This window comes from Oryzias melastigma, linkage group LG7 (genome assembly GCF_002922805.2).
Source record: "Oryzias melastigma strain HK-1 linkage group LG7, ASM292280v2, whole genome shotgun sequence".
NCBI classification, from domain to species: domain Eukaryota; kingdom Metazoa; phylum Chordata; class Actinopteri; order Beloniformes; family Adrianichthyidae; genus Oryzias; species Oryzias melastigma.
Window position 1 is genome coordinate 586,170 of NC_050518.1, and position 21,689 is coordinate 607,858.

General features: G+C 37.0%; 1 protein-coding gene across 5 annotated transcripts in view; it reads right to left on the reverse strand.

Moving 5' to 3' along the window:
- Positions 1-5,803: 5,803 nt before the first annotated feature.
- The window catches only part of rbbp8l (retinoblastoma binding protein 8-like), a 26,114-nt gene continuing 10,228 nt past the window's right edge, over positions 5,804-21,689 (reverse strand). For 2 of the 5 annotated variants that reach the window (XM_024292097.2, XM_024292098.2), the window contains exons 4-14: positions 18,860-18,955; positions 17,546-17,658; positions 17,389-17,464; positions 16,985-17,157; positions 16,867-16,910; positions 13,375-13,445; positions 9,997-10,696; positions 9,826-9,913; positions 8,597-8,673; positions 8,320-8,464; positions 5,804-7,143 (exon numbers count right to left, since the gene is read on the reverse strand). In XM_024292097.2, the coding sequence (XP_024147865.1) occupies positions 7,082-7,143; positions 8,320-8,464; positions 8,597-8,673; positions 9,826-9,913; positions 9,997-10,696; positions 13,375-13,445; positions 16,867-16,910; positions 16,985-17,157; positions 17,389-17,464; positions 17,546-17,658; positions 18,860-18,955 (1,645 nt within the window). In that variant the 3' untranslated portion in view covers positions 5,804-7,081. The remainder of the gene's footprint in view (positions 7,144-8,319; positions 8,465-8,596; positions 8,674-9,825; positions 9,914-9,996; positions 10,697-13,374; positions 13,446-16,866; positions 16,911-16,984; positions 17,158-17,388; positions 17,465-17,545; positions 17,659-18,859; positions 18,956-21,689) is intronic. The other 3 variants (XM_024292102.2, XM_024292103.2, XM_024292101.2) reach the window with 3 other exon arrangements.

Here is a 21,689-nt window from a genome sequence, read left to right on the forward strand (position 1 = left end):
AATGAGTCTGAAAAAGTGATAAATCCATATAAACGTACAAAATGAGCGACCATTGAACATGCATTGAAAGTTGGTAAAACTTTGACCAATTAGGGACTCTGATTTGGCNNTTAGCAACGTTCACACTGCCCTTGGCAGTGGGGACCACTTCCTGTGAAAAGTCTATGTAAATGCGCATAAATGTACATTTTGGGCTCCATGTTAAAACAGTCATGTTCACTTGTCACAACGCTAGTTTTTATGAACATTGTTGAACTCTACATACAAAATGAGCGACTATTGAACATGCATTGAAAGTTGGTCAAACTTTGACCAATCAGGGACTCTGATTTGGTAGTGACGTATCCCTTTAGTTCACAGAAATAACAACCGTTTGAAAATTGATCGTTAAGGAGAAATGAATAATTACGGTTTGTGTATGTCTGGAATTATGACACTAAGTCTTTCATATATCGCAACAGAGCTGTTAAAAAAAAAAGAAAGCCTGGAGCCATTTTCACAAGATTTAAACTGCTTTGTCATGTCATAACAAACCTCCCTGTTTGTCCAGTGTGAACAGCATGGACTAAACACATGTTCAAGAATACACATCACATGCTCGGTGTCAACAAAGCATTACATGCTGTGAAAGTGTTCACTACAACCTGTTTCTATGAAAGCTTTTGTGATTCATAATTCAATATAAAAGTCAATATTGCAAATGCTTTTTCATTTTCACAATGTTACTGCATTACTTGACACTTTTTGCGCAGCGGGATGTGAAAATGAAAAACCAGTCTTCATTGGCTTTGTCACTTTAATTATGTCTCAATATGAGCGGTGATGATGGAAAAGATGGAAAAGATGTTCAGAGGGTTTCTTTTTCATTTTATTTAAGAGGCAATTAATATAGTTACATTGTGAAAATGAAAAAGCATTTCTGTTTATGCATTTTCATTTTCAAATTTAATATTTCTAATTGAATTTTGGTACAAATTTACTAAAGAACTTTTGAAAATGAAATGTCAAATGCCATTTTCTTTATCATTTGAATTATGTCACCGAATGAGCGGTGTTGAAGAAGACAAAGAAAAAGCTGTTTGGATAATTGCTTTTTAATTTCATTTAAGAAACAAGTAATGCAGTTACACTGTGAAAATGAAAAAGCATTTCGAGTATTGACTTTTATTTTGAATTATGAGTCACAAACGCTTCCATAGCTTGCAGCATGCCCATAGAAAAATATATGCATGAACATTTTTGCTCTCCGGGCTCTGATATTTTGTGCAGGACCTGTATAGGTTTACCTATTTTTATTTTTGGTACCAGTAAGACTTTTATTTATTGAAGAACGTATTTTTGTATATTGTATTTTTTTTTTTTATAGAACACCTATGGACCGTTGCTTAGAGGGAGATGAGAGAAACCAGACCCAAGTGCTGATGCTTAACATGCTAAACAAGCTAAAAGCTAAAAGCAACCTGAGCTTCTGCTGAGCTGCAGACGGATCACCTCTACAGAGCTCTGATGCCGGATTTCATGCAGAAAGAGCGCCGACCAAGCACTGAGTGCAGACATTTTTACCAAAAAACTATTTTTTGGATTGATCTATTATATTTTTATTTTTCAAGGCACTTATTTTTTTATTAAGGTTATAAATGATCAAAATTGCAAGAAATAAAGGTTTCAAATGTGTAATAAATTCGTTCAAAACAAAATGATGACAAAAATATAGAACTTTTTCACCATTTTCTAATTAAGTGAGATGTCTAAAGCTGTCAGAAACTGTTTTACTTTGTAAAATTTTAATTTGATGCAATTATCTGCTGATACTTTGTCAATATTATCATGAAAATAATCCGTGAGAATGTTGACATTAAAGATTTGTGTTCTAAAATGTTTTAAAACTTCTTTAGAGCAACACAAATTTAAAAACACATGTTTGAAAATAAAAGCTTTTTTTTTTACTGCAGGATTTCAGACCCTCAAATAGAGACTTTTTAAGTGAATGATTGAGTGAGTGTGATCAAAACAGATCATAAAACTGTGTTAAAAAAGGCAGTGTTATCAGGTTTCAAGGTGGGCGGGGCAACATGAAGGTTCAAAACATCAAAAATGTACTTTCATAAACAAATATTAATAGTGATCAGAACAAGATCCAAAAATATATGATTGCAATAAGCTCATTGTCTTTCTGAAGGATGTTAAATAAAGAAAAACAATCTGCTTTACTTCTTAACTTCCTTCTATTTCAGTTTTTAAACCTTTTGCAAAAAAGGTCTTTACTAATTAAATGATTGCACGTAAATTGACAGTGATTTTACATGAATGTAGAAATACAGAAACCAGACTAACCTCTTCCTGTACCTGACTAATACTTTACATAGATGCATTTCATGGTTTCCTTGGAATAGGCGGGACTGTTCGTGTCTGGGGCTGTGCAGGATTTGTTAGCTTTGAGTTTCCATAAAATAAACTAGAAGTAATTTACAGCAACAAGTGACAGGACTCCCCCAATCAGGCAAAATGACATCAGACAATCTAAATATTCACAGCAGAGAGGCAACATTCAAAAGACAGTATGAGTTTGAAAATGCTCAGAGTTTGAACTTTGCCTTAGTCCACCATTTAATGATATAAAACGTGCCTAATAAATGACAAAACAGGAAAAAAGCCATCAATAATTCACAAAAGGCTTCACGTTGACCATATTTCTTAAAAAAAAAATACTGCCCTGTAATTTTTCTGTTCTGAATTTGTTTTTTCATTTTACAAATGAGTTCTTTAAAATCCATAAAGTGCAATTACAGGCATGAAGTGCAAATTAAAATAATGCCGGTGTAACAATTAACTGATTAATCAATTATTTTTCTATCTACAATCCAACCAGATCGATCTCTCTAAGGAAGAATCAAATTGAACTATATAATTAAAAAACTTTTTATATCAGCTCAAAATGTTGATAACAAGCTACTATTTTTCCACTGACTATAATTGCACAAATTGGATTTGTAATAATAAATTGCATAATTTCAATTCTGAAAAAAAAAGCACTTTGAGGAGGTGGTTTTTAAGGCATATCGAAATTGACATATTTAAAAAAACTGCAATGGAAACACTTTTTTTCCCCAACTAAACGAGTCATGACCAACAGCCTGATACCACGCTGAGCACTAGTGCCATGGCAGAAATTTGAATGTATCTGCTGCAAATCAAAGTATTGTTCACATCCATGGTCTTGTTTTTGAATGACTCATCACGTGTGTTGGTTTGTGTTTATTTTCATAATTATGATGTGATGGAAAAAGTGTCATTGCAAAATTGTATTTTTAGACAGTTCTAGAATTTTGATAAAGTTGTACATGTAATGGAAAGAGATCCAACTTTGTCCTCAGTGACTTGAAATGGTGAAAACTTGTTTTGTCTCCAACAATAAAAATGTTGCCGTTATTCTGAATTCAGTCAAAAGTTCTTACTAACCTTGTAGTTTCTCCACGAGAAGCTGGCTGCAACAGCGAGTCAACTTGCTTTCACGAACATATTGAAAGCCTTAGTCACCTTCACACATATGAGCGTTGACTTGAGCTGGTGCTGTGGATTTTCCGGGTAGTCTGGGACCCATGGAAGGTCGTAGAGAAGAGCAGCTGCACCTTAAGGAGAGTGCAGGTGTGTCTTGAAGTTCCCATACAGCCACTGTAAGGGACATCATGAAAATGGAACGTAGCGTTGTTGTCCGTCCATTAAATGTTCTTTGAAGTATTTGAAGTATTTTAATGTAAGTGACTCGCACCCATGACATCCGGGTGATGCTGTCCCTTGCCCTGCTCTCAAGTCATTAGTAAGGTGCAAGTACTGGTTCCGTACGGACCACAAATCCTGCATGCACTGGGTGTGCAGGTGGTACGCAAGTGTCCGCGGGGTGCTTAGGATGTTCACACAAACTACTATCTGATTGTTTAGCGATTATTTGCTGAATTCCAACCATGGGGCAGAACTCTAAGAGTACACCTTTTCACGTGAACAGTATAGTGCACAGTGTGCTGGATTTGTGGGGAGTGGAAAAGATGGTAAAATCCAGACAAAACACCTTTCTTTACTTACCCTTGCATGTTGTATATATTTTTTCTATGACCTGTCACCCGCAGCATGCCCGTAGAAAAAACTGCATCAACATTTTCCCTCTATGAGAAATTTTTTTTGTCCAAAACAAAAAAATTGTGAGCTTGTTTGCCTGCAGGTGAGTGTGTAACGACAGTGAGGGCTGTTCAATGCCTTCACAGTTCTATTTATTTATTTATGGTTGCAGAACTAAATTAAATTAGCTTTAGTTTTTTCAGAGTTTTCCTTCCCGATGGAGAATAAATAGACGAAACAGCTGATTTACAGTTTTACCCTCCAGATCTGCACAAGAAGTCTGAAGTCTCAGTTGTGAAGATATTAATAAAAGAAAAGAAAGAGAAGTCGTTTTCCACTGAAATAGCTGAAGTTTCCATCCATCATTTCCTGTCGGGCAACTTTGACCTCAAACTTCCTCAGGATGACCGTACAAACTTTCATGGTCTCAAGCGAACTTGAAGATTGGAGTCAGCAATGACCCATTAAAAGATACGAAAAGGAAGCAAAGATGAAGTCAGAACCTCCTGTAGAAGCTATCAAAGGATCGACCGATCTGCAGGTTATCTGACAGAATCCTCCCAGAGAAACACCAAAGTGGAAAGTTAACGCTTGCAAAATACGGCCTTTCTGAAAATGAAAAAGAGGAAGAGGAACACGTTTCTGGCTATTAACAGCTTTGTGTGTTGTGATGCAAAATGTGGCACTTTCTGAAGTTACAGTTTCTTTTTTACTGCAGTTTTTAACATTTTAGTTTAAGAAACTCAGACATAAAAACGTGATGTCATGTCTATGGGGTAATTATTTTTAAGATTGAATGATACTTGTCTGTATGCCCCAACATGTGTGGATTCTTGAATTTAGTCTGTAAAATGTTCAAGTAAAACATTTAGATGGAAGATTATTACTTTTAATAAGCATGATTTACATCAAGCTTAGTGAAAGCCAACTGAGAGGTTTTCCTTCGTTGTTACTCAATTATTACCAACATAATTAAGTATTATTTAGTTGGTTTTTTTTTGTAATCCATAGGTTATACGTCGAATAGAAACAAAACTGTGGTTTAAAAATCGAGGTTTGAACCAAATCATAAGGAAGGTAAACCCTTGAATTCCTAATATGGACATGTACTATATTTGTTTATTTATCCTTTTGACTACCAGCTATGCAAATGTCTCGCCTCTAGAGAACATTTTTAAACCTGAACATCTTCCGACCACTGCATACTGAAATAACTGCTTTTAGGATCTACAGAGAACATTTGGGACTTTTAATAGATACCAAATGTGAAGAAATGGGGCTCAGGGATTTATACTTTTTGGTGTATTAACATTTGCCTGAAACACATTTTTTAAAATTCTGGTAGTCATATTTAAGTTTTTTTTTAAAGTTATATTTATCTTTTAATTAAATTAATAATAAAAGATGTAATTATTTTATTTGCTTTTTACTTTTTTTTTTACCTATCACTGTATTAAACATAGTGTGTATATGTACTTTACAACACATACAGCCATAGTAAACTTTATATTATACTATATATATAAATACATATTTAAGATAATATGTAATAAAGCTCAAAAACTGCATCACTGCATTATATTTATATATGTATATATATATGTGTGTGGGGGTGTGTGTGTCTGTGTGTGCATACATATATACATATTTATTAAGATAATATAATATATACTGATGCTCAAAAACAGCGTCACAACTTTAAACTTAGTTTTAATATTGACATTTTCAGTTCTAAGTGTTTTAATTTATCAAAACACTGTCAACACAAAAACAAGTGAACTAAAACAATAATACGGTCAGTAAAAGCAACGGTTCCACATAAAAAAAGTCACCAAAGTGCTTTTTTTCTCTGATCACAATTTAAAGCCGACATAAGGAGGTGTGGAGCACACCGGAGAACCACTTTGGCGTCCAGTTGGAATGCTTCTTTGCCTCCACAGGAACAGTTCGCTCTCACAAGCAAAGTGCCGTTTGTTCCATTTAATCTCCACATTTTACCTCCATGTTTGTAGGGTGCAGAGACACTGGTGACATTCTGGTCAAATGTTCACAGTTTCAGAGGACAGATCAATGCAGGAAGAGGAAGAAAACCAGAGAACACAAAGCAGATTTCCAGAGCGGATTTTCCCAGAGTTCGAACTGATTTGCTTCTAAACACAAACAGCCTCTTTTTTAGTCACATCATTTGGAAACAGCTGTTTTCCTGCCTGTTTGGCATCTGCAGCGTTTCGCTCAGCGACCTGACCGACCGTTCTTCCTGAAAGGATCATTTCCCAGAAGAGAACAGTCTGAATCTGTACGGTGACCAGAACTGAGTGATGGATCCTTGCTCCCATTCCACACTTGAACTAGGGATTAGGTTTTGACCAAAACTGTCACTGCATCAGGTTGATCAGAACTTATGGAATCAACAACAAAACCAACAGTGACAGAACAAACTCCTCCTAATCTGACTGTACACTAAAATACATCGAAAACCTCACATCTCAGGTTACCAATGACACTCATGGTTTTAAGAACTAACAATTAACAATATGTGTATATTTCATTTCATTTCTGTCTGGTGTAACAGTAAGGAGAACAGGGTTATAAAAATATGTGTGAAAAACAGAAAACCTCCAGAACCAGAAAGGAGAAACGAGTTTTAAAACTTCTCCCCTGAAGGTTCTGCTGCTTCTGTTTCTGCATGTCAGCAAAAAGACATTTCTCACAGATTTGATGAAATACTGTCGTAGTTTGGGTAGGAAAACCCGGCAAAAAGACTACTAAACTTCAAAACTAGAAATGTTGGAGCTACTCTACAAATATTTCTGTGAAACTACAGACTGTAGTTTAGATAACAGTAAAAAAAAGTTATGAATCCACAGTGGAAGCAGGTCCACTGGGATTTCTTTTCTTCCTCTTTGTATTTATTCACACCATTTATGCTTTCATTTTTTCTTTCTATCTTCTCTCAAATCCATCCTCTTTAGCTCGGACTCCTTTCTTCCGGTCTCAGTCTGATCTTGATTCTTCTCTCCGGTTGGATGTCTGTGAGAAGAAAAGATAAAAAGTTCAAACTGAAGGAGGAAATCTTTGAAAACAGCTTTGCATCAATTAAGGCTCAAGAAAGACAAAGTAGAAGAAAGAAAAATACAAATTTTGAATCTTTTTTAATTGTAAAATACAGAAAAAAATATGAAATGGTAAAAAAAAGAATATATAGAAATATAAAAAATTTAAATACATGAAAAGTCTAAAACAGGCTAGACAAAACAGCTGTTGCTGTTGTTTTTTGGCACATGAGATGTAGCAAACTGGCTTATTTGAAAGTTTTTTTGAATTAAAGCTGATCTACTTTGCTCAACAAACACTTTTATTTATCTGTTCACGTCATTTCCTTTGTGAGTCAGGCAGTTGCAGATAAAACAAGTGTTTCCTTCTTCTTACTTCTTTAAAATATTTATTTCTGCAGACATTCATGTATGGAGAGAAAATAATACCATCCGAATATGTACATGTATAATTCTTAAATCGTGCATAGCTTTGGATTTATCACAGTATGTGCAAATTAAGAATTATGCATGCACAAATCCAAAGTTACGCACAAATTCGAGATATTTTTTGGGCCGTCGCTGTCAAGTTTGAATTAGGAATCTATCTTTGTAAAACCTCAATTCACTTTCTTTTTGCTGCATCTGTCCTGCAGATCATTTCCTGCTGTGATCTGTCTGTGTACACATTTGTGGTTTAGTATAGTGAAGGTGTTTGAAGAGCAAGTACAAATCATTAATCTCCCACCGCCATGCTTGACAGTTGAAACTAGGAATTTGTGCTGATTTTTTTTTTTTTTTCGCGAGTCATTTGTTTTGTTTTGCTAAAAAAAAGCCCAGAAAAATGAGAATACTGCTAAAGGGAAGTTTTATCTGAAAATAACTGCCTCTTTCCCCTCATACATCTCTAGTCCAAAGCTTTTATTGAGAATGATGTTCTCTGGTTGGAGGACAACAGTATCTAAAAAAAACTTATCTTAAAAAAAACAAGGATTATTTTAAAAAAAACTATAATATGTCATTAAAATAGCAGATAAAATTGGTGAAATATCCAGAGATAAACCTAGAGGTTTTGGTGAGAAGTCTTTTTTTTTGTTGTTAAAACAAACTTGAAGTAGAGAGAAAGACGAAACAAAGAAATGCAATGGACGGACATAAATAGACTGCTACACACTGTTTTTGTCTGTGTCTCTGTCGGTTTCGTTTTCCAAAGTTGTCCTCTTCCTCTTGCCGTTGGGGGCACTTTCTCTCGCACAGCTGCTCAGGTTCTCGTCTTGTTCGTCTGAACTGCTGTCCACCACATTTGCAGGTGACGACATCTGTGACCAGGAGGAAGATAAAGGAGATGAACGGGGATTCACATATTTAATGTGAGCAAAAAAACGAAATATATCTTAAATTCCAGACATCTGGAACGAGTTCATGTCAAAGCAGAGCCTTCACAGCTTTACCTTTGTAAGCTTTCCATTGGATGACAAAGACTCTTGCTTTTGTAAAGCAGAATTTAGGGTTTCCAACATTACGACTGCTGCCAAAACAACACAAGAGACGAGATTAATGCGGAACAAGCAGAACCGACGGGTCGGGTTTCTGCCGGAATCTGAACATCTCTCATTACAGACAAACTGTGATCTGCAGATGGACTTCAGAACTATTTAATACAGATACAAAACAAAAACCAAAGCGTTCACAATCAAAAACTCAAAATTACCTGAAAAAAACTTAACTAACATAAGTGCCAAGAAAAAAATAAAAATAAATTGACTTTACTTAAGTTTTGAGGTTTATGCTACAGTTGATAAAGTCAGGGAACTTAAAAAAAAGGTTTTCAAAATAAAATGGCCAATTTGAACAAGAAAAAATGTCAAAATTGAAAACAATGAATATTTTAAAACAGTTTAAAAATTAAAGGAAATTAAAACATGTTTAAAGTCTATATTTAAGTCTATATCTATAGTTGAAAATTTGATTCGAGTTTCAAAATTAAAATAAATATTGAAAATAAAAAAATAAATTTGGGATAAAAGTGTGTAAGTTTTAAAATAAAAAGTAAAATTTAAAAAACAAAAAGAATTGGAAAAGAAAATGGTAAATAAAAAAATCAAGATTTAAAATCAAATTGGAAATTGAAAGAAATTACAAAACTTTGAAAACAATGTAGATTGAAAAAAGTAAGATAATCTGAAAAGAAAAGTTTTGAAAATAAACTGTCGATTTGAACAAAACATTGAACAGTAACATTTGAATTATTTTATACATTTCACAGCAGTTTTGAGATTAAACAAAATCTTTGTATTTTAAATTTTGTGCTATCATTTCTCTCCCTTTTTACTTTTGGACCTCAATTTACACATTTAATTCATACTTTATCTTTCGGAGTTGACCCTAAATTTAAGTAGTTGAAGCTTTGAGGTGATTGGCTAATGATACATGATTGACATTGAGTTACAGAGGTGATGGTGATGTCATTTCTGCTGTTGGCGCCGGCTATCTCATCCGTTGCTGAAAATTTTTATTTTTTTTCTGTTTATTGTTCACTTGAAACTGATTCTGATTTAACCCCAAACTACAAAAAAATTATTTATTGATATAAACTGCTGGGCAAAATTCTACTAAATGAACTCATAATTAAATATTGACCTTAATCACCAGCAGTTCGATAAGCAGACGAGTTCATTACCTGGACGTAATGAGAGAGGAACCTTCTTTGCGTTACTCTGTTCTGTCCTTTTCATCACCTCCTCTTTCTGCTCCTGCTCTTTGGTGACCTGCATTGATCAGACGAACCTCACCGTCAGTTTTCTCCTTTCTGTAACACTTTTTAGTTGAATGTGGACAAACTCAGCATTACCCCGTTTTTGTGTTCGGACTCGTGGTTCTTCTGTGTCTGAGGGGCTGAGTGGGAGGATGGGAACCCACAGAGGGACGAGGGGGATGCTGGGATGCGAGTCCTCCCATCCTCATCACTGCTCCCCTGTACCCTCCCCTCACCTTGTGAGGCCTCATCCACAGACTTCTGGTTTGGATTTAACTTCCCTCGGTCTGACAGGTCCAGAGGCCCATCAGGGGCGTCTCGGGTGACCTCTCTGGGGACTCTCTCAGCCTTGTAAGGTGGGGGGTCCTTTTTCTCCGGGGGCTTTGGTATATTGTCTGCGTGTTCTTTCGTGTCTCGGAACTTGCAGACCATCGTGGGCTCCTTGCTGGGGTGCTGCGGAATGCTGTGCTTATGCCAGGAAGGGGAAAACCCATGTTTCCTGGGGGTGAGCTGGTGGGGCGGTGCGATCAGGTTGGGAAAGTGTGGCAGTTGAAGCCTGGAAGAGTTCGGCATCTGGCGGTTGCTGACCATAGCGGCAACATTAGCCCAGTTTGAGGATTCAGATAGGGCCCAGGGCAGAGAGACAGAGCTGCTGTTGATTGGCTGAGGGTGGCAGGGGATGGGAACCACAGGTCGCCTCGGTTTGACCTCCACTCCAGAAACGGGAGAGGAGTTTCTCCGATGGGGTTGAAGGAGAATGCCCGGATGCTGGTCGAGCACTTCAATGCTTTGAGCTCTGAGATGAGAACGACAGAGAAATGATTCTTCAGGTCAGAATCACTAATAAGCATTTGACCCTGAGCCCCCATGTGACCCTGAACTGTTGCAGACGCCATACAGGGACTAAACTAAATCTAAAGTTAAAGTTCTATTAGCTGTAATACACCCGAATGTGTGAAATTTGTTCTCCATATTTTTTTTAGAGTATGACCATGGATTTGAACACACAACTATCCACTCTCAGGGCAGACGCTCTTCCACCAGGCCAGAGGTCTACAACCCATGGCTCTGGAGCCACGAGTGGGTCTTTTATCCCTTTATTGTGGGTCTTCAGCTTTAATGAAAAATGCAAATGATTGAACAAAGAAGAGAGAGTTAGATTTTAGAAAAAAAAAGTTTAATTTACTGTCGGAAATTCTATAAGTAAAGCTGCTGCAGCAGGAGGACCTTTTTTGACAGAGAACACGGATGGATGGATTTCAAACATATTTGTGCTCCCAGTTATTGATTTTTATCAGACTAACAATACTGAGCTTTGATAAAATGAACTTTTTTCACTTGTATGTTTAAGCTAAAACTTCTGTGAGCAGTAATGATCTGGAAACAGAGATCCATGCTCTGATTATCTGTCGGAGAGATTACTGAAACTCTGTACTTTGGCGTCGCTCAGCGTTCACTAAACCGTCTGCAGTTAGTTCAGAATGCAGCCGCGTGAGTCTTAACTAAAACATCCAAACAGACACACATCATTCCAGCTCCTAACTCAGTTCAGTGAAACTTTTACTGTTTGTTATAAAGCCACTCTGATCATCTTTTTGATCTATTTTCAGAGTTCCCAGTGGTCTTTTAGTTATTATTATGCAGAGTTTTAGCCAAAACAAAAAGAAACTCTCGTTTTCTAGGATATATTTTCTGCAGAGTTGCAGGAGTTCATTAGAAACTTGCCTCTGAGATGTAGGAGGGACGAAACAACCTCACCCTCCTTCCCCTTCCTGTTGCTGAGAGCTCTCTGTTTACACTGATAGCTTACAGCCCCTCACACCCCAGACCTAACATTACCAGTGCAGCAAACATGTTGGGACATACTGAAGCTATCCAGCTGTACAGTTCTGAGCCAGATTCCAGTGCAGACGAGGAAAAAGAAGATGTAAATTGATCTATTTGTCTGTGAGCGGATGCTTAATAATCGAGCAGAGCAGGAAGCATTTAAATGTCACAAACAGTATATTTCAAACAGCCTTTTTTATCTGCTCCTGATTCGAGAATATGTTACAAACACAATTTTCATTAGAGTGGGTCTTTGAGGCTCATAAAGATCTTTACCCAAATACTAACTTTGTAATTGTGTTTTTGGTGTTTTTCACATGATTTTTTAGCATTTTTCTAATGATAGGGGACATATGAAAATAAAATTAAGCTTTTCTGACAGTTTCTTTATTCGAATTGTTGTAAATCAGGAGCAGACAAAAAAACGCTCTAGCAGTGACGTAGAAGCTACATCAGTAAGAAGTAATCTATCTCCTTTGTCCTCCACACGCGTGCATCCGGCTCAAAACTGTAAAGCTGCAGAGCTCCAATATGGCTCACCATTTTCGTTACACCTGTAATGTTAGGTTGTAGGTGTGAGGTGCTGTAAGCTAGCAGGAGAGAGTGATGACGGGAAATGGGGGTGGGCCTACTCCGCGCCATAAAATCCCGCCCACAACTCAGGTGAATTTCTAATGAACTCCTGCTGCTCTGAAGAAACTATGTCCTAGAAGACAACACAGGCTTTAGATGTTGGCTAGAAATGGCATGCATAACAGAGCTTATAAGAGTTTAGTCATTGTAGATTTTTAATGCCTGCCAACTAAAATCTACTAGATGAGCCCAGGTCACGCTAAGCTATCAGACAGTTTTAAACATCAACTAAAGATTTACCTTTTTTTAAATAGTTTTTAACACTCAGTCGTTGGAGAAATCTATCTTACTTTTACTCTTTTTATTTATTTTATTTTATTCATCTTTTAAGTATTATACTGTCTTTTATCATTTTTGTTCCTAATTTGCTCTAGTTTGAACTTTCCTTTCTATTCCACAGCCTGAAGGCGTTGTTACGTTCTAAAGATTCATGCATTCATTTCATGGGCATGTAAACAGACTCAGGAATACCTCAGGAGAAAGTATCGGTTTCTCTGAGTTTCACGAATCATAAACCCCGACTGTTAAATTGTAACTGAGCCTGTGGATGTGGCTCTCACTTTACTGAACTACGCTTGCTTCCTTTACTATAAAAGGGATGTCACAGGTGGATGGCGGGCATCGTGGGTGGAGCGCGTTTGTTTTCTGATTCCTCGAACTTACAATAAATTCAGTTCTGTGTCTTGAGGCAGAGGTTGTCTGTTTGTCTGCCAGCTGGTGTGTTTGGACAAACTGCACCAGCCAAAAAAAGGCTGTTCTGTGTCTGATACGACCTCAGGGGGCACAATGCGAAAAATGAAACTTTAATCTCTGATCAGCTCCACCTCAACTTCTCACAAAAATCTGATGTAACTGCCAGAAAATGTCGCTCAACTGGTTGTTGGTCAGAGGAGCAAATTCCAGTCTTTAGAGTCTCTTTAGGCCTGGGATTTGAACTTAGAAGTTCATCCTGAACAGCCTGTTAGTCATATTTCCTCATGAATCCCACAGAGCTGCCATGCTGTCATGCCTCACCTCTTCTCTGCAGCTTGAGCCAGGCTGGAATCTGTCCTCCAGGCTGGTGATGACCGAGGCTTGACGACTTCCTGTGAGGGAAAGATGAGATCATCTAAGAGGCTTTTGTCTGTGTTTTTAGAATCTTAAATCAAGTCAAGTTATTTTGACTCATTTAAGAATATTTTTAGATAGAAAAAAAGTGGATTTTGAGTAAAACTTGGAATAATGAACCAAAGAGAAGTTTTGAATGTCTCAAAAAGAGGTTTTGAATCTTAGAATTATTGCAAATATCGAAAAGTTTGAAGTGCGCGCAATTAACTTCATTGCAGCAGATTCTGAAGCAGAGAAAAGCAGCTTTGTGCTGAGCTAATGTGAAAAGATGCTTTTCTCCATGTGAGAATCAGCTGATAGAGTAAACGGTTAAGAGTTAGTGTATGTCAAAGAGAGTGTTTTATTTAGGTGTTGACAGCGACATCTCCAGGGTTTAAGGGTTAAGACAAACAGAAAACTACTGGCTGAATTTAATTTGTGGCTTCGGATCAACAGATGACCAGCCCTGGATGGACTTTGCTCACATTACCCTGGGATATGGCAACCCTAACCTACAAAGAATAGACAATGAGTGATGGGTGACCAAAATAGCGTCTTATTGACAGTATATGAGAATTGGACCGAGTGAGTGTGATGTCACCCACAGAAAATAGTTTACTTCAGTCTCCAACCTAACAATGTCAATTTAATCGCAATTTCTTCACAATACGGACACCGCCATGTTGGAACCGGACGCCGTCAGTAAGCAGTGATTGGTCTGAGTCATCGTTTCCATGGGAACCACTTCAACTATTTGGAAATCAACACCCCTACCACTTGAAAACAGGGTAGATATGTCAAAGGTTTCAAACAATATATGTAAGACCACCTATATTATTGAAGCATCTGATTGGCCACTTTAAAGCATTAGCTAAAACTTGTTAAAAAGGTATCAGCTGTTTATTTATCTATAGGAGTCTGTGGGATTTTGGCCTCTTGGAGCCACCAGGTACTTCCTAAGTGGACTGTGAGAAGGGATGGGCCACACAGTCCAGTTCTCCATATACATTCAATGGATTTGGGCTTAAAACTGAGTCAGATTTGATTTGTTTTCCTGAGATGTAATATGATAACCATCCTTCTCAACAGAACACCTTTCAGTAAAATTCTCCACAATACAAAGAAATAACACAAGTCATTTCAGGATGTATGTGTTCAACATGTCAGCTTTTAAACTATAAGTCACGTCATGTTTTTCTATTATTAGTTGTTTAATTTGAGTATGCAAACACAGTGGAAATCATATCAAACAAGGTGGAGGAACACAAGTTCTAATTAAAGTATTTCCTTTTTGTTTGGCGCCCTTCTATAATCTATATTTGTTTATTCTGTGGAAAAGAGCTTCAAACCGTGACCCAGCATGGAACAATCAACACCATCATGGATCAATCTGGACCTCACAGAAACTGCTCGGGCTAAGCTGATCTTTTGGAAACTAGACAATAAAATAGAATTTTTGATTTAGTAAACAGACGGAAACATTTAAATTCCCACAGGGATGAAGTAACTAAAAAATGCACCAGTAGCTTTAGCAATGGTATAAGGGGTAGAAATGAGACATTTCCCTTTTTCTGTTCTTCTTTCAATGTCATAAAAAATAACTTGAGTGTTGTTTCTTTTGTATTAGTTTTAATAGGTTTATGAAATAAAATAAATACAATTTGAGAAATAAAGAGAGAAAGAAAAAAAGAGCCAACAACATTGAAGAACTGTTATTAAAAAGGATGTTTGGGGAAATATAAAACAGTTCTTGTGTCAGAAAATAACTAAAGTAATAATCCAAACTAATGACACAGTAAAGAAATAAAGGATTTCAGTTCATGTTTAATGTGTGGTTAGAGCTAAATTGTCTTGTTTGTTTGGCCTGGACAGTTTATTTGCACCAAAAATATACATATACATATATTTTCACACAGAAAAAAAAACAAGCTCAGATAGTCAATGTTTCTTACAAGTTATCCTCCCAAAAAAAAAACCTGTAAAAGAGATTAAAATTAATGGAAAGTTTTGATGTTTGTGCTAAAATTGCAAAAGTAAAAGAGCATTGAAATGCAAAACATTTCTAGAAAAGAAGACCAAAAAATAATAAATAAAATCTCTGATGTTATAAAATAAATGGGATGTTGTCATTTTTTGGGCCAAAGTTCATTTTCACTGGGTACTAAATCAGATGTGAATCAAATCAATTCATGTTAAATCCTTTAGTCCAGCTTAAGCTGATGGTTCAGGTATTAAGCTTTCACAAAATATGCTTCTGGTAAAGAATGTGTGAATAACTTCTTTGTTGTTGGAAACTTCCTTTTCCAATGTATTTTCCCCAAGTAGCGTCCCAATGATGCTCAAGAAGTTAGAATAGATCTGTAGATGTGCCGAAAGATGATTTATTTGGGTTTTTTTTTTTTTTTTTAAAGATGGAGGCCTCTACCTCAGGTCAAAGATCAACAAAACTTCGGTTGAGGTTGTAGACTTAAACTTGAGGCGTGTGAGTGAAAATTTATGAAGATCAAAACAAGTTTTCTTTTCCCCAAATTGAATGAAAATACAAAAATCGCCAAATGTCACATTTTGCTACAGAATAGCCGCCAAGCCGTAGATCCTGGGGCCATCCCATCATGATTTCAAAACTTCCTTTGGATATCCTTGACACGTGCGTTTTAGTGATAAAAAATATATTTTTGGAGCCCCATAAGAAATTTTCACTTTTTTCCCGCTGTGATGTCATCTTTTTGGGGTTTGGGGTTGTCAATAATTTATCATCAGCACTCAGAAACTCAACCTAGTGAATTTTTTTAGTGAGTAAATTTTTGCTACAAGACGCAGTAAGTAAGAAGAATTACAAAAACGGTCTGTGCCGTCCAGGACTGCTGCTGAACATAAAAATACCAGTAATATTAGATGACATTTCCTCTCATAGGTATGAAATACAATCCATTTGTACCATATTTGGTATAATATATATATATATATTGTTTGTTTTAACTGATCAGTCAATTAACTCCAAACCAATTATTTATCATTTTTTCTTTTTTTTGCATGCCACCAAAAAGAGTTTTAAGTTCAAGAGGACTTGTAAATTAGAATGAAATATTGAAAAAGAGATAAAAACTCTGAGCTTTAGGACTCTGTTAATTATTTTATTTGTTTTATATTATTGTTGGCAAAACAATTGTCTTTTATTTTGTCTGTTTCAGTGCAATGTAAGGTCTATACATTTTATTTTGAAAATTAGAAGGTATTTTGGGTTCAGAAAATTTGAGATTTTTGTGATTGAATTAATCTCGTTGTTAAAATCTGATAAGGAAACATATGTGTGAATGTCAGCTTTGATCAGCATAACAGTGAGTGATGGATCTGTTATCCAATTCCTTCAGTTTCTCCCATTGAGTAAATGTTAACAATGAAGGAAAATGCAAAACTTACAAAGCTGCTGTGGCTCGATCCTTTCAACTCCCTGCATTCAATTTCTGTTCAGAGGAGGAGACAAAAGCTGAGTCAGCAAACACCAACAACCTTCAACTATGCTCCTCTTCCTCCTCACCCTCACGTCTTTGGTCTGCCTCCACTTTGATGACCACGTCGCCATCTGCTGGCTGCAGTGCGGTTCTGCTGGGGGTCGGGCTGATGAGGTTGATGGATCTGGATCTGGGGGACTGGTCCGGGGAGCCGTTGGTTTTGTGCTCGGCGCTGGAGGACAGGTCTGCAGACCCTCTGCTGCACACACAGAAGTCACTTTATTAGAACTTGTAACTAAATGGATGATGGGATGCAGAGGTGGTTTTAGCACCCTCTGCTGGGAAAAGCCTCAAATTAAGTCTTGAAGTTAAGTCATGACCACAAAACTGTAGTTTTTGTTTCAAACCCACTAAAGTCTAAATAATACGATTCTGGAAACGGTTCGAAACTCTCCAACAGATGTTTGTCTCTTCATGCATCGTCACTCACTTCAGAGCGGCTCTCAAACTCCTGTTTTCATCTTTGAGTTTCAGGATCTCCTTCTTTAGGTTGGTCATCTCTCCAGCTGCAGATGAAGGAGGAAGCAGATGGAGTCAAGAGAAGGTTTCTGTGAGGAAACGACCACGATGAGACAAAAATAGAATACCCAGGATGGAAATGTGCTGGAGGCTTTGAATCTGTGAGGCTTCAAACTCCTGCTGCCGCCTCTTGGCCACCTCCTGGGTCACTGTGCATCTGTCACAAAGCCCCGCCCTCAGCCTGCGGGCGACAAGAAGACGCTGAGATCTGACAGCATACTTTATCTTTAAAATAAATATTTCAACTCTTGTTACAAGTAGAGATTTTATTTACTAGTGTGAGGGGAAAAGCGAGCAGATGTCCTGAAATAAAACCATTGATTTCTTGTTTTTATCGTCCCAATGGATGCTCTATTTTCTAACTAGACGTGAGGCTACTTTTAGATAAACCTAATAATAAAAAATAACAGTTACAGGGTTGGATCATTCCTACGGGGATTAAGGTTTGGAATCAGATAAAATATACTTATGATTAGTTGTATTAGAGATGTTTGATTACCATGGAACTGGAAGAATACAGCAGTCAGATTGTCCCATTAGGGAAGGAATTTAAAAGAAACTCACTGACAAATTCATAGTTTTGGGAATTCTGTGGCTAACATATTTACTTAGGTGTTCAAATATTACAAAAAATCTATCATGTCCAATGTTCAGACCTCCCTCTGTCTTTTGCAGCAACACACAACCAAACAAACTTACATTCACATCTAGTGACATTGTGGGAGGAAACCGGAGAACCCTGGCATACACGAGATTACGAGAACATGCAAACTCCACACAGGAAGGTCCCAACGGAGATTTGAATCACCATGAGGTGAGAGTGCTAAACCCACCACCGAGCAGCCCGCATCTAAACTCCTTAATGTACATTTAAATCAGCTTCCTGCGAGGAAGAGATCATGCAGTTATCACTTCCGCTTAAATCTGATAGATGAAGAAAAATAACTTAAAACAAATGTTTCCTAAAAGTTTCCTAATGTTTGTATGTTTTCAGGTTCTGACTTTTTAGTATAAAAAGAAAATTGTGAAACAAACAAACCCTTTTTGTAGGTGTTTGACTGATTCTTAGTTTCATCTGGTGAGTCAGAAAGTGTGAGAATGTTGCCCTCATGTTGCACAAGTGTTGCACAACATGTGTGCAAATACCTGAATTTATGCCTAAACTTTAACGGCACTTCTAAAAACATTTACGCAACATCAGTTCTGAGTAATATCAAAATGATCACAAATTTTGGATTTTTGGATAAAGATTCCACAAATCCTGGTAGGATATTAGTCAGATTGACCTTTCAGGTCATGTTTTGGTTGTCTGATCAAACCTGATTGAAGGAGGATCAGATGTTGGAGCGGTCACCGCCGTGCCTCATGGGAGTAAAGCGTACCTGTTTTCCAGCGTCCTGATGTTCTCGGTGAGCATCCGCTGCTGCTCCTTCATCTGCTGGTTTCTGTTGAACAGTTCTTCCATCCGCTTTGAGTCGCTGTTCAAACAAGAGGATTTTACACCAAAGAATTTCAGATTTTACTTTGGAATATTTTAGGTCTTCCAGAGAAAAAAGCCAGTGTGCTGTACTTTTGGGGTTAGAGGTCATCAAGAAGGTCCTAATTGTAAAAGTCTGGATTCAGTTTTTGTTAAATATTTAAATCATCATGCTTATCTATATGCTTTAATTTCCACCAACTAGCGGACAAAAAAAAGAGAAATAAAACTTAATTTAAATAGATCTGAAAGTAAATGCTTGACATTTTTGGAAGCTGTTTCATTTTGTCCTTTATTATGACCCTTCAGAATAAAGGCTCAAGATAAAAATACAATCAAATATTTATTTTCTTAACTTCTTAAGACCCACTCAGATGAAAATGGTGTTTTTCTGATGATAGAGGACTTATATATTGACATTTTTTGCTGCATTGGTAAAACTAGATTGGGGTGTGAGGGGCTCTCAGAACTCTCAGGAACAGGGAGGGAAAGGGGGCGGGGTTGCTCCATGCCAATGGTCACAAGTCAGAGGTGGATTTTTTTTAAACTATACTTCAAAGGGAACACTTTTAACGTAGATCAGAAGATGGTTGGAGTGGGACCTTAAAACAATAAAACCAACAATTTACTAAAAGATTGAGACGAGACTGAAATAAATCTTGACATGTACTCCACAACCTTCTACAAATCCATTAAAATATTGCAGGTTTGGCCAGATTTTCAGAGTGAAATGAGCTTCCTGTTCGCATGTCCTGTGAAACTCATACATTTTCTTGCCAACTATGGCTCCACTAAGAAGAACGACCAGTCTGTCAACCTGTTGGGGGTCAGGAGGGATGGGAGGGGAGCAAACGAAGGTCAAAACGTGGCTCATCGTGGATAACAAAGATAATTTTAGCACCAGACGACACCAGACGCTCAGGGGGATCACATGTGTTTTCTCCCTGTCTTTTGAACCGGAGGAGAGGTTTTCATTAGAAAAAAATCAAAGTTGAGATGCATGATTGATTGTTTTTGCTTTGTCGGCAGGTTGGTCGGCTCATAACCGGTTCAGCTGCATCTTCACAGCGATGATGACACAGACAGGGGTGGAAAGCCTGAATAACTGACCAAACCATGAATCTGGAGTTTATTAGAGGAATTTAGAATCTTATTGGTTTCCCGCTTGGTGTTTGTTGCCTGAATGCTCACATAATAGTTTTTGGGGGATTGAATAACATTTTTTTCTTTTTATGGTAATGGTTGGGACAGTCTATATTTGACATTCTTCAAGACAATTTGTAAGTTTATTGACATGTTTCAAATTTTTTTCAAAGTGTTTCCAGCTCATAAATATTTAGTCAGGTTTCACCCCATCACACTTTTATTTACAATTCTTCTAACCATCACTTGTCGAGTTTCTGTCACACATTAATGATAAAAGAATGTTCAGAATCTAGAATATTTTCTTTCATATGAGAATATATTTGGTGTACTAGCTTTGATTACTGAAACATGAGCTCAATGTTCTGTCAGTAATGTCATGTTTAGAAACTAGTGGCACATCTGGAGTTAGCAGAGATGAAGATGTTAGGGTGATGAGGATTGGGGGGGCGTTCGATCTGAGTATCGATAGTATTGATACAGAGGTGAAGGTCAATACTTTCGTTGCAGTTTTTCTTCAATATGTACAACGAAGAGCTTGAATTTACTTATAGAGTTCATGCAAGCGCAGCGTCTGTCTGTCTGCAGTGTTGCCAGATTGGGCAAAAAAAATAAATCACCCAGTTTTAGTAAAAATTTGCCCAATTTGTCTGGGATTCTGCGAAATCTGGCAACATTGTCTATCTGTGTAAACAGTGCACCACTATGAAATTACTTTGAATTATGACTCCAAAATACTTCCATACCACCACCTCCTCACACCTTGGCCCTCCCTGCTTCATCGGAGAGAGTCATTGAAGAGCCAAATATTTGCATGCAGTGGCAGAATTTTTTATTGCGTTGTTCATATTTTTATATTTATTATAATTTTGCTTTTATTTTCATTTTTTTCACTGGTGACTTTGATATTTTATCACTGCATTTGTATATATATATTTGTAAAGACTGTGGGGCTGTTATACTTACATTTTTATTAAATGTTTGCTTTTTTTTAAATGTTGCCCTAGTTACTGTTTTCTTCTTATTATAATGGTATTATGCCAGTACTGTAGTAATATACATGTTCTATTTCTTATGTATGTACAGTACAGATAAACATATTTATTTCCTGAAAGTCTCTGTCTTGTGTTTTATTACACACTTAATTAACCAATAAATATGCATAGCCAAAAATATTCTATAATACAATGTTTCAAGAAAAAAGTATTGGTATTGCTGATACTAGCTCTGTAATTATTTGGTGTCGGATCGATGCCCAAATTCTCCATATTGCCCACCCCCCTAATGATGATAGAATCCGTTAATGGTAGATGTTTTGGAGATAAATGTTGGGAAGAAGATGGAGATGGTTGAGAGGAAGAACAGTGATGGTGTTGGTGAAAGGATGCTGAGGAAAGAGGAGTAAAGGGAGACCAAAGAGGAGGTTCATGGATGTCATGTTAATGGAAAACATGTGCATGGATGGTGTGAGGGAGGAGAATGCAGAGGAGAGGATTAAAGTGAAACAAATGATTCACTGTGGTGACTCTTAAAGGAAGCAGCCGAAATATAAAGTTTTTCTAGTCTTTTCCATGATGAAGAATGCTTCTCAC